Genomic DNA, 11,711 nt, shown 5'->3' with positions numbered 1-11,711 from the left:
TCCAGATTGTGAAGAAGAAAAAGAAGAATAGGAGGAAAATTGGTGGCCAGAAAACTTACGGACAGATTAAAACCCCTCTCGCTGCCAATGGCTTCCGATTTGACTGACACTGGTGTGGATTGAGCTCGCCCATGCTTATGGGGTAGGGTTCCGTGGGAGAGAAAAACAAAATGTGGATTCAACATTTTGTGTCCAATTCAACCGGCCACTTTGGTTAACGGCCAAAAGTCCTTTAATAGCCAAACCAACGTGATCAGCTCTTTTTAGCGATAGCGAGTTCATGCATCCAGTGAATCCACGGGTCCACAGAACAGACTCCTAAGCTACCAAAAGACGGGAGATAAAACATAGACCGTTGAATCCATTGGAAATATATCACTAAATCTTCCAAGTTGCTTTTAATACAGGAATTGGAATGACTTGGTCCATGATAACAAGAGCAGTGTTGGTGTGTGGTGTGTAAATAGCCAAATATCAACATTATCAACTTGCTACTGCCCTAAGTTCACTCTTCTATATAATAAAAACATGGATTCTACAAAGATTACCACATTTTTTTTTCTAAAATATAAATTGTAATCATCATTATTGGGGACAAATGGGAACAATATTGGGAACAAGGGTTTGGCCCGAGAATTTGGGCGAGGGATACAAAATAAAGATGGCATCCCATAGAGATCCCATATTGCCATGGTATGTCTGGTTTACTGGTATCTACAGACTCACAAATAAATACATGAAGCAATATGTAACATATTTATCTATATGTATAGATCAAACATATAGTAAATATATGATTTTGAGAGCAGGAGCTCAAACTTTTTGTTGCAAGATGGTAGACCATGATCATTAACATGGAAACAGCAGGGGAGACCCATCTCTCTGCAACTTACCCCCTGATAAATCAAGCTTGTTCATCTTTTCTTCACACCAAAATAACTGCTCTTTGCTTATCCTTACCATTCTAAGAACCCTCGATATGACTTTAACATCGATGAGGCTGAAAAATAGTTCAATTTCCTCAAATGTTGCAGGCCAAGATTTCTTTTTCAACCCCTTCTTTTTACGAATGTCCTTCAGTTTAGTTTCTTTCTGCAGTCCAAAGGTTGGTTGAAACGTGAATCAGTTTCTAGAAATCAGGTTATATACTCTTCCTCAACAATTCGTATGCATAGCAGTAAAGATCTACATCAATAAAAAATAACAATAAATCGATGTATGCATTAAGATCTATCACATGGAACAAAAGATTTGAATCCCCAAAAGGACTCCTTAATGTTCTTCAGACTTATATGACTAACTCATCCTATTCACATCCCTATTTCTGGCTCATAGGGAAAGTTGTCATCATGTGGTGGGTTATGCTGGATCTCTTTGTACTATATATTCTTTTTGATATTTTAGTGGAACACGTTTACAAGTTTTACCAGCTTATTATTCAAACTACAATGTGAATTGAGTTCCCATACCATGATTTTCTGATACAGTTGAACTCTCATGGCATCAATCAGGTTTACAAGCTTTCCTTCAACCATACTGAAAATAAAACTTCAGTTTACCATAATCACTGTTCACTTTGTCCAGTCTATGTAGGGATATATAAAAGATTTCCTTTTTTTGAACTTAAAAGTCCTGTTATGCAACAAGAGATTGTAATCGAAGCTAAAGAATAGAGACAAGTACATTGATAAGAAACCAACACAAGAAGTTCCACCAAGAAACAATGATCCAGATAGCTGGAAGCATTATACGACTATAATAGAATCAAGTTACTTTATTCTAAAATAAAGGACAGGGATGCCAGCTAGGCAGCTATTATCATCATCATCATCAAAAACGCTGCCTTGTCTATGTGGGAATGGCCAATATTAGTCAGTAGGTTATGTATCAGAGTTGAGCAAAGGAAAAGATTTACCTTTTCAAGAGAAGATTTAATCTGATGAAGTGGGCTTTCTATCTGGTTTTGGCCTCCAAATAGACTAAGAGCGCTTGATTTCTTCTTGTCCATCTTCAGGAAAAGGCGGAAGGTCAGGATTGAGTCCTCAATTATCCTAATTAGGTCAGAGGCAAGGACGGGCAAATCTGATTCTTCTTCAAATTCTTTCTGGTCCAGAACTGGGAAAAAAACATCCTTAGGGAAATCAATTTACAATAGTATACAAATCCACTTTGTTTTCTTAATAACATCTTCCAACCAACCAACCACGCACACACACACCCCATTCTCTTTCAAGTAGGTAAGCCTGGATTGAATAGATAATCCAAGGGCAGCTAAATGGTGGGTTCAGCATTTCATATAGAAGGCTAACCAAGCTAGTTTATGAATCCATCTGCAATGATATTTACCTTGAATACTTGGAACCTGAAGCAGCTTAGGCAAGGAATTTCTTGTTCGAATATATATTTCGACCCTGTTCCCCTGGTCAAAGGGCTCATTCTCAATGTATCTTTGTAACAAAACCTGAAATTGCTGAAACTGCTGAGCAGCATGGGTGTAGCTGGTGGAGCTTTCAGGTTGGGATGAGACTTTCTGGCTCAACTGGGTGTATTGGCAGTGAAGGGCCTCCCAAGTTAAACATATTTGTGCCACATATGCTGTTTCAAGATCTTGGAGTGGATCCTCCTGCTTCTGCTGTAGGTGATCACTATCACCTTGTGGTTCTTCCCGCTTTTTGAAAGAAAGATTGCGAAGGGCAGATGCCAGCTTCCTAGGTGTAGATCTTGGTGATGGAGTACTTGGAAGTTGGGATCCTGAGATGCAATAAGCCTGAGTTGCCAATAGGGTTCAAAAACTGAATTTTCAGTTTCCAAAGAACTCTACTTAACAGGGAAAATGAGACTGCTCAGAAAGATTGTCTGAATACAAGGAATCTAAATATGCTTCAGATTAGAAGCACATAGAGAAGCTGGGAGGTAAACTGAATTTACAGAATCAACTGCAAATCGATGAAACAAGAAAATGTTTTTATTCAGTATTTATTTTACCTGCTTACAAATTCATTCTGATTATCTTGTCAACAGGCTAAAAACTGGTTGTCTGCAGTGTTGAAGCACTTGCTTTATCAATACAAATATTTGGATTTTGAATGAAAAGATAGAATGCCAGACAAACATGATTGTTTAGTCCTTAGCAGATAAGTATGATTTTGGACTACGGATCATACAAAAGCTGCAATTGACCAATATGACTTGGATTAACTGAACTACTTGAAACAACTTTTTTTTTCCTGTCAATTCATCAAGAATATGAAGCAACTGGACAAAAGTGCAAACACCAAAAATGGCACATTGCCAGCATTACTAGAAAATGTAATGAATGTGTAATAGGGCAGACATTGCTTCAGATGTTGATTGATATTTGTTACTTGAGGATACACAATTGGATCCTAATGCCCAAAACCACTTGCAAGATCATACACTAATATTTCTGAACACTCAAACAAGCCACTTGTACCCAATTGTAGCTCCATTGTCCAAATGCCCTATTATAAGAGATTAAGAGTATGTCCCTGGCAAAGTACGATGGTTATTTTGATGCATCATCAATTGATAACATATACATGCATCATAATGTTCCATCCGGTGGACCATGCATATAAGCAGTCCCCAAAACTGGTAAAATTCAGCCTCCTGCAGATTGCATCTGGAAGTACAACTTAAGATATTTACCACAAAAGGGATTAGCTGGGTAAGATCACAGCGACCACCCACTTTTATGAATTTAACACAGAACATTTTCAACATATATCCTTCTTACATCAATGGAGAACAAGATGAATAAGTAGTTGTGATAACTGAATGTGAAAAGTGATCACTGGGTTGAAAACTGAACCTATCCTTGCCATGGGAAATTATGCCATTGCACGCAGTCATAGGCCCTTAGCATCTCCCAGCAAGTACCTTCACTGGGAAGAGCATAGCAACCACATAACCTGTTAACTATTGATTTCTAATCATCCTGCATTTCCGTCAGTCTATAATTTTTCACCCAAATGGCTGAACTTACAAGGCATGCAAGAGAATTAAAGACTTAAATAAGGATTCAAAGACAAAAGAGTTCAAAAAAATTAATTGAAACTATTGCATAAAGAAAGAAATTGCCCATATTCAGATCCAAATAAACCATTTAAGTGGATAGAATTTCATCTCGCAATTGGAGAATTAAGAATATTCAACTTGGGCCATTAAACATAAAAATTGACGATGCCCATCTTAGGAATTCAAAATTGAAACTCATCCAAATGCAAGAGTGGCATGTTACAGGATGCAAAAATCCAAGGGCAGAGGAAACTACAAAGTGAACTTAAGACAATATAGGAACCCAACTTTATTCAGATTCAACAAGTGCTCAACAACTAGTAAACTAAGAACTTATTTGGTAGGGAAAAGAATCATTGTAGTACCCAATCAAATTTAAAAAATAGATACCAGTTGAGTACTTCAAGTGCCGAATCAACCACAGTATATAATCTTCCAAGAGCAGATCCTAAATAGCCCCTTAAACAAATCTTGAACAAGGTGATTAACCAATGAAAGGTTCTTCAGATTGAAGTACTTGATCGATTTTAAACATCAACTTTAAACGTCAACCGTTGCATAATTAACATCTACAACTCTTGAAAGTTTGATATGTTGAAACCAAGGTGCCATACAAAGATGATGTGGATCATGTTATCCTTGGGCAAAAATAATGGATGAAAAAGAAAGAAATAAGAAATGTGATTAAACCCGAGAAAAAAAAAAAAAAAAAAAACAGTTTACCTGCTTCATGCAGTTTCTGAGCACTCATTCGATCAAAGAACAGCATTCTCTCACAGTACTTGTCATAAACCGTATCAAACCGACACCATGGGCGACCATTTTCCACTTCCGGTTCCTTCCACTCACTTGAGCTTGTTTCCTCCTCCTCTTCCTCTTCTTCAGCGCATGACTCCTCAGGTATCAACACCATGAAACTGTTCCTTCTCAGCTCTTTCAGCCGCCTCTTCACCTCCTTAGTTATAAAATCATCGTCATCATCATCCTCAGCTTCGGCTGCAGGATCAGCCTTCGACGATTTAGTCAAGTCATCTCCATTCTCAGTCTTCATTTCCTCTGGTGGGGGCACCGGCTTATCTTCCTGATCTTTCTCCGGATCAGGCTTATGAGCTTTCCTGAACTTTTTCACCTTAAAGAAATCCATCTGACTTTCTGATCTTTGCAAACAAACTTTTCCACTTCAAAAACTAATCAACCCAGATTCTTTTTTGCTCAAAGCGTTTCAAAGATCGGTTTCTTCCTCCTGAAGCACAACTTGGATCTAGAACAGTACTTCAACTCTAGATTCACAGCAGAAAAAAGTTCCCTTTACAGAAACAGAACTTCCTCGTTCGAAGAATAATGAGAATACTTTTTCCTGAAAATGAAAAGGGGATCACGTAAGAATAAACTATAAAGCTGAGATACTAGCAAGAAAAGAAAGCAACAGAGACCCTGAAAGCAGCAAATCCACCATTTTCACAAATAAAAAAAAAAAAAAAACTCTACAAGAATTTCGTATTTCTGAACCAAGAGAGCTCTCAAAACTGCTTAAAACACCTCTGGATCCGGCTTCCTTCTTTAGAAATCTCCTGCAACTCCCGTCGGCACAATGTATGAAATCTAAGCAAGCTCAAAACACTTAGCACGAGATTCCCATTGAAAAGCGACAGCTGTAGCCCCGTTTCTGTCTCGACCAACAGAAAGCTCCACGTACATTTCCCGCCAACATCAAGATTTCTGAAACACTGCAAAGCTTTGAATGAAGTCGCGCCTCGTGCACCTTAAAACAGCATTCAAGTGCACGCTTCAAGTCCTATAAGATATGCAGGCCTTCATTACTCATAAAGCACCATCTCTCAAACTTTCTAAACAACTGGAAAAGCTCCAGACCACATTTCCGAAGTACCTTAAATCTTAAGAAAAGCCCCAAAAGCACAGACGATTAGCTAATAAACTAATAAGCAGTTTCAGAGAACCGTCATTGTCTCCAACAAGAATCTTGGAATGCTGGAAAAAACCGGAAGAAATTAAGAAAACCTTCACCACGTAAGGCGGTCGAGATTTCTGAAACCCGAGAAATCTCAGAAACCCTAGGATCAAAGATGAGACAAATCCCTTTTAAAAATGGATTAAGACAAGCACAGGAGGAGGTGGTGAGTGCTAATAAATTCGAAATTTCCATTTTTTTCGAAAAAGAAGACTTTTTGTGGTTTCTTTTTTTTTTTTAATAATTCCAATGGTTGTTTGATGAATCTCGTTCTTCTATCTCTTTATCGCTCGCTCTCTCGCGTTGGATTTGAAACCGAAAAGGTCGAAAGACTAGAAAAAATAGGCGGGACGTACAGAGTTGCAGAGAGAATATTGTCAGACTCGCTCCTCAAACAGAAACACGGAACATGTTTCAGTGAACCTAAATTACAAAAAAATTCTTTAATGAGGTGTAAATGACTGACAAGTCCCTGTGTTAATCGCTTTTAATCATAATGATACTAATAATGTATAAAAAATTATGCATATGTATTTTGTTTTTGTTTTTATATTTTATATTTTTATTATCAGGACAAAGATGGCAAAATCTAAATCTATTTATATAAAAAATTTAATTTAAATATCATAAATATCATTAAATCGAGTTGTGAAGCTTTAATTATTATTGATAGTTTTATCCGGTTAGATTTTTCTTTTTATAATGTTTTTTTTGTGTATTTTTTTATTTATTAAATAAATATAAGATTTAAATAGAGATAAATAAATGAGGTGAGTGATGTTGTTGGATCCAAAGTGTGCCGAGTCAAATATGTAGTAGATAGTCTTACCAATTTGACAAGGTCAAGGTGTAAGGAAAAGGCCATGTGGCGCTGTAGTCTACAAGCACAGAGAGAATCAAAGGCCTGAGGAATTTATTCTTAGGTAGGCATTTCGATGCTCAAGTCAGTAATGAAGAAAGAGATCAGTTGGGCTGAGCAAATAGAGAACTGGTCCAAGCCGAAGAGAGTAATGATGTAATGGGTGCTAGATCCCAAAGAGCTTACCTTGAGAGGGAGATTTCCTTTATATTGACCGAATACCTGTGTTGTAGTCGGATGAGGTATGCAGGGTTGTTTGGATGAGGTCACCCACCGAGGTTCTTAGTAGGTTCTACTCTCCCTAGTGGGTTGTGTCTCCTTGTCCGTGCAAGACTCTACTTCCTCATGAGGCCTCTTTGTGATGCAATTGTGCTGACGTGTGTCGACGTGATCCGAAGTCACTGGCCACAGAAGAAAATCACATGGAAGCTTTGGCAAACTAAGGTATTACCCGAATAGTGAAAAAGTAGTAGTAAGAGTGTCAATGGACCGGATTTGGCCATAGAGGCAAATTAATTTGGACGAATTGGATGGACCAACAAGACATACTGGATTGGACCAATATGGTCCAAAATATTTATTAGATTGGATCAGACCCAGTTCGTCCATAATAAATTCATATTGGATTAGGTTGGATTAAGCCAACATCTGGTCCATTGATATAAGATAAGAATATAGGGGGTCAATGGATTAGGTTTGAGTTGAAACCAATCTAAACTAAAACGAATTTGAACATATTGGATGGTCCAAACATTGAATTGGACTGGTCCAAAATATTTATTGGATTGGATTAGATCTAGTCCATTTGTAATTGACTCACATTGGACTAGATCGGATTAGACCAAATCCAATCCAAGTGACACCCCTAGTAGTTCAATTTACAATTTAAACATTACAATTAAATATGAACTAAATTCAAATTGAGTATTTTAGTAAAAAGAACGTTTCATAATCTCATTCATATTTTTAATAATAGTGTAAACATAGAATTATAGATGTGTTCAATTTTTTCTATAATTCTTTTTGTATTTCTGTGTAAAAATAATTATGTTGTCACACTTACTTCTTGTTTAATATGATAATTATATGATATTATACATCTGCCTAATGTTCTTTTGCAAAAATGTATTCATTTTTTTTTTCATTTTGTACTTTTATATTTTATTAATATTTATTTATTTATGACATTCAACACTCACAATTTTGACCCAAAAGTCGAACTATTGATCTTAGCCAAATAGTAAAATAATTTCATTTTTGCTCAATTATGAATTCTATATTTAATTTTCATTATCAATAAAAAATATTCTTATTTATTACACTTTTTTGTTTCACTAATAAAATATCATAAATGTGTAATTTTTTCTATATTTTATAATTTTTTATATTTATTTTTATTTTAAAAATTTTATTACCTAATGACTATATAAGCTGATCAACTTTATTACCTATCCAACAAAACTTCCACTATGCATTCCCACTTTTATATAGTATAGACTAGGGATATCACATATGCTCCCCGCAAAGGGCGGCCCATGTTCACATCTCAACATGCATTAGGAACATCTCACAAAATTGTCAATGGGAGATGTTCTGAATACACGGTTGTGATATTCTATCAGGCGCAACCCATGGGGGATTTATTGACTGAATATGGGTTGGATCATGCGAATTGAATTTGATTTGGATGGGTTGTACGGTCCAAAGAAATGCACCAACTGTATTTTAGGGTACATTGCTTAAATCTCCCATTAAATTTCTAATTGTTGCTGAAACTTTCCTTACAATTTGGTAATTGCAATTACCTCTTTTGAACTTATTGATACAATTGCAAATAGATCCTTTTTATTAGAATTCTCTAAAAATAGACATAAAAATGTCAAACATCCATACATCTCGTTTGTTAGAATCCTCAAAAAATAGACATGAAAATATCCAAAATGCACATGGAGTTACTTTTGACCAAAATGTTTATTTTTCAAATTTTCTATTAATATGAATTGCTACCCGAAATCCTAAAAACCTTTTTTTTTTCTAAAATTGATTTATTTTTCAAAATTTCCCTTCATATCAATCACTCAAGTTTAAAGCTATAATTTTAAATTCTTTATTTTTTATTATTTACAAAATTTATATTGTTTTTTCATAGAAACCAGTCTCAATAGTAATTTCATGAGTATTTTAGACATTTTCATCTCTCTTATTAGAAGATTCTAATAAAGGGGTCTACTTGCAACTTTGTCAAAAAGTTCAGAAGGTGATTAAAATTAGCAAACTTCAAGAGAGATTTCAGTATCTGTAAAAAATTTCAGGGGATGTTTTAGCTATTTACCCTTTTCAAGTAAAAATATATCATTAGTTAGCAAAGAACAGTAGGTTACAGGTTTACAGCTAGATTGGTGGGATTGACCATATCTCATACTAATATTTGCCTTTCTTTTCAATTAATTATCCTGGTGTTTTAACTTTAAAGAATAGAGACAAAAATTTTTAGGGGTTGTTTGATAACAATGCCATTTTTTTTAGATTTTGGAAAAACAAATAAATTTGTACAAAATCATAAAATAATATTTTATTAGTGTTTATTCTTGTTTTAAGGCACATGGGTGCTACTCATGTATGAAAACACCTAATATAAAGTTTTTGAGAGTAAGATAGCATAGGTGAGGTTTGGGATAATACATAACAATTAAAAATTTGTTAGAGGAATAAATTATAAATTTCCCATGAAAAAACTGTTTTCTTCACAAAGAATACCCAAAATAACTTTTTATTTTATTTTAAAAATCTACTCTCACAAAAATTGAGGCAAAAAGTTAAAAAACATTTTCCTATAAAACGGTAAAAAAAATCAACCAAATAGAGGAAGTCATATCTGCCCCCCACAGAATGCACCCAAAAACGTCTCACAGTGCATCCCAAATGTGTATTGGGAATATCTCCCCTTGACAAGTATGGGAGGTGTTCTCAATGCACACTAAGATGTGCATGTGGGGCATTTTTGGGGCGCATTCTATAGGGAAAATTGAAGGATTCCCTATTGCAAAAAATTCTTATTTGTGACTCTCATTGGGCAGCATTTTTCCAAGAAAAAGGCAATGCTATTAAATACCACCTTAATTGATTGGATACAATATAAGAGCAATAGCATTTCTAAATTCCACATACCTTCTATACGGTGAAATGTTTTAAAACCTGGTCCCGAGATTGAAGCACTTTTGTTCAGGATAATGGGTCAATGATTCAATTATTTGGGTCATGGTTTTTGAGCCGGCATTGATCTTGATGCTGCGCATTCTGGGCACTCCTAATTGGCAGCTGACTGGCTCCTCGCTAGCGACGGACGGTACCTGAGAAGAAGACGGTGAAGGATTCCCGGGGGACTTGCCCGGTGAGAATACTCTAATGCTTAAGTTAGAACGCTGGAGAAAACAGTAAAGAGTGCAAAAAAGGCTAAGAGTGTAGGTCGCGCTAGATCACTGAGTTAGCTCGAGAGGAAGTTCGAGATATTTGAGATAAGGTATCAGATATTCGAGAGAGAGTCCTTCCCTTCAACTAGGGGCTCTTATATATGAGCGTTCTTGTCAAATCGGGCGTAACCGCCACTGGACCTCTGTCGCAGTTACCTGCCAGGGCTGCGCAGGTAACCGTTGCAGTGTACTACCCAATCAGGTGAGTGACACGTCCCGGAAGGACAGACACACCACCACCTGTCAAGAGACGTGGGCGCAGAATTGTTGGGCTGGCAGGGACTGCGCCGTCGGTCAGGAGATGTGAAGCAGTCTGACAGGTACGGTCTTGTCAGATAGAAGCTTCCTGAAAACATCGTGTCGCTTAGTAGCGAGCTATCTTGTCGCGAGCTACCTTGTAGCGAGCTCCTAAGGGTACTGCGAGGTGATTCCTCTTGAAATGGCCCCTTAGGCAGTTTTTCTACCTAAGTATTGGAGCGAGCTGGGATAGACTTGTCTTGGAGTATTCCCTTTCAGTACATCGGGGGTCCTTGAGCTCGCGCTGTAGCAGACTCCCCCTGTAGCGAGTTATGACGTAGCGAGCTGTCTTGCGGGCCCGTTACTTAGTCGTGGTCAGGCTGTGACGCTGAGCTGTTACTTATGCTGAGTCATGTCCATGTGTCACTGTCCCAAGGGGTCGGGTCAAATCACCCTCCATCAATTGCCCCCCACTCCTCGGGCTAAGAGTGTTACCTTAGCGTGAGGAGTTCATGAAGTGTGACGGGTGGATTTGACTAAAGTTCAAAATTGATTGACTGCTCGCATTAAATGTGCGCGCGGAGTCAGGGATTTCTAACTTTTCGAATGCCAAGAAATGCGCCAAAGCGGCTCTTAACTCCGGATGTCGTGCAACCGTCATTACCTCAATCATGGGAGATGTGCAGCCAATCACATTTCGGTTTCAGAAGACGTGTGGTCAGCTTGACTGCGAACCGTCAGATCTGTCTTAGTCCGTGCCGTCGATTTGAGGGAACAATAGCTATAAATAGGAAGGCCCCAGACCTCACTTTCTTTTACGCTAACTTTCCTTGTCTTCGGATTCTGAGGTCGCGTCTCCATCTAGCTGCTCGAGCTCTTTTCCCGTTCACACTGTTTCTTCTCTTCTGGTGAGTCTTATCATCTTGTTAATATGTTTGGATATCCGTAATGATGCCCCCTCGAGCTTAGGGAGAGCTTGGGGGCAGGCTCCGGAGGCTCGGAAGGCTTCTGGCGAGACGGCTTCCACTTCTCGATGGAGAGACTTAGATCTTTAGTTCTTAATTTTAACCTTCCCGGAGACCTCATCTACAGTCTCCTTTCTGGTAACTTTCCCTGGGAGCATGGTCCCAACGAGATA

At 37.5% G+C, this 11,711-nt stretch overlaps 1 protein-coding gene across 3 annotated transcripts; it reads right to left on the bottom strand.

Moving 5' to 3' along the window:
• Window positions 1-350: 350 nt before the first annotated feature.
• LOC148844157 (uncharacterized) lies at window positions 351-6,156 on the bottom strand. Of its 3 annotated transcripts, XM_088958770.1 has the most exons (6): window positions 5,927-6,156; window positions 5,578-5,833; window positions 4,762-5,395; window positions 2,347-2,751; window positions 1,916-2,115; window positions 351-1,092 (listed from the first exon to the last, which is right to left on the bottom strand). In XM_088958770.1, the coding sequence occupies exons 3-6, from the start codon at window positions 5,180-5,182 to the stop codon at window positions 850-852; spliced, it is 1,269 nt and encodes a 422-aa protein (XP_088814896.1). In that variant the 5' UTR covers window positions 5,183-5,395; window positions 5,578-5,833; window positions 5,927-6,156; the 3' UTR covers window positions 351-849. The 3 variants fall into 3 exon arrangements, with proteins under 3 accessions (XP_088814896.1, XP_088814897.1, XP_088814898.1); XM_088958771.1 differs by having other exon boundaries at window positions 5,527-6,156; XM_088958772.1 differs by lacking the exon at window positions 5,927-6,156 and having other exon boundaries at window positions 5,472-5,600.
• Between the last annotated feature and the right edge of the window lie 5,555 nt (window positions 6,157-11,711).

The sequence above is a fragment of the Nelumbo lutea genome, chromosome 8 (assembly GCF_056320005.1).
Source record: "Nelumbo lutea isolate HS-2025 chromosome 8, American lotus-T2T, whole genome shotgun sequence".
Lineage (NCBI taxonomy): Eukaryota > Viridiplantae > Streptophyta > Magnoliopsida > Proteales > Nelumbonaceae > Nelumbo > Nelumbo lutea.
This window is presented reverse-complemented; position numbering and strand designations above follow the sequence as displayed.

What these genes read in the sequence shown, in the direction of transcription:
- LOC148844157 (XM_088958771.1), bottom strand. Translation starts at nt 5,182, where the DNA reads ATGGATTTCTTTAAGGTGAAAAAGTTCAGGAAAGCTCATAAGCCTGAT. An exon ending in TCAGAAACTGCATGAAGCAG is followed by an intron (nt 2,752 to 4,761) that starts GTAAACTGTTTT and finishes ATTGCATCTCAG; the next exon opens with GATCCCAACTTCCAAGTACT. An exon ending in TTAAATCTTCTCTTGAAAAG is followed by an intron (nt 1,093 to 1,915) that starts GTAAATCTTTTC and finishes TTTGGACTGCAG; the next exon opens with AAAGAAACTAAACTGAAGGA.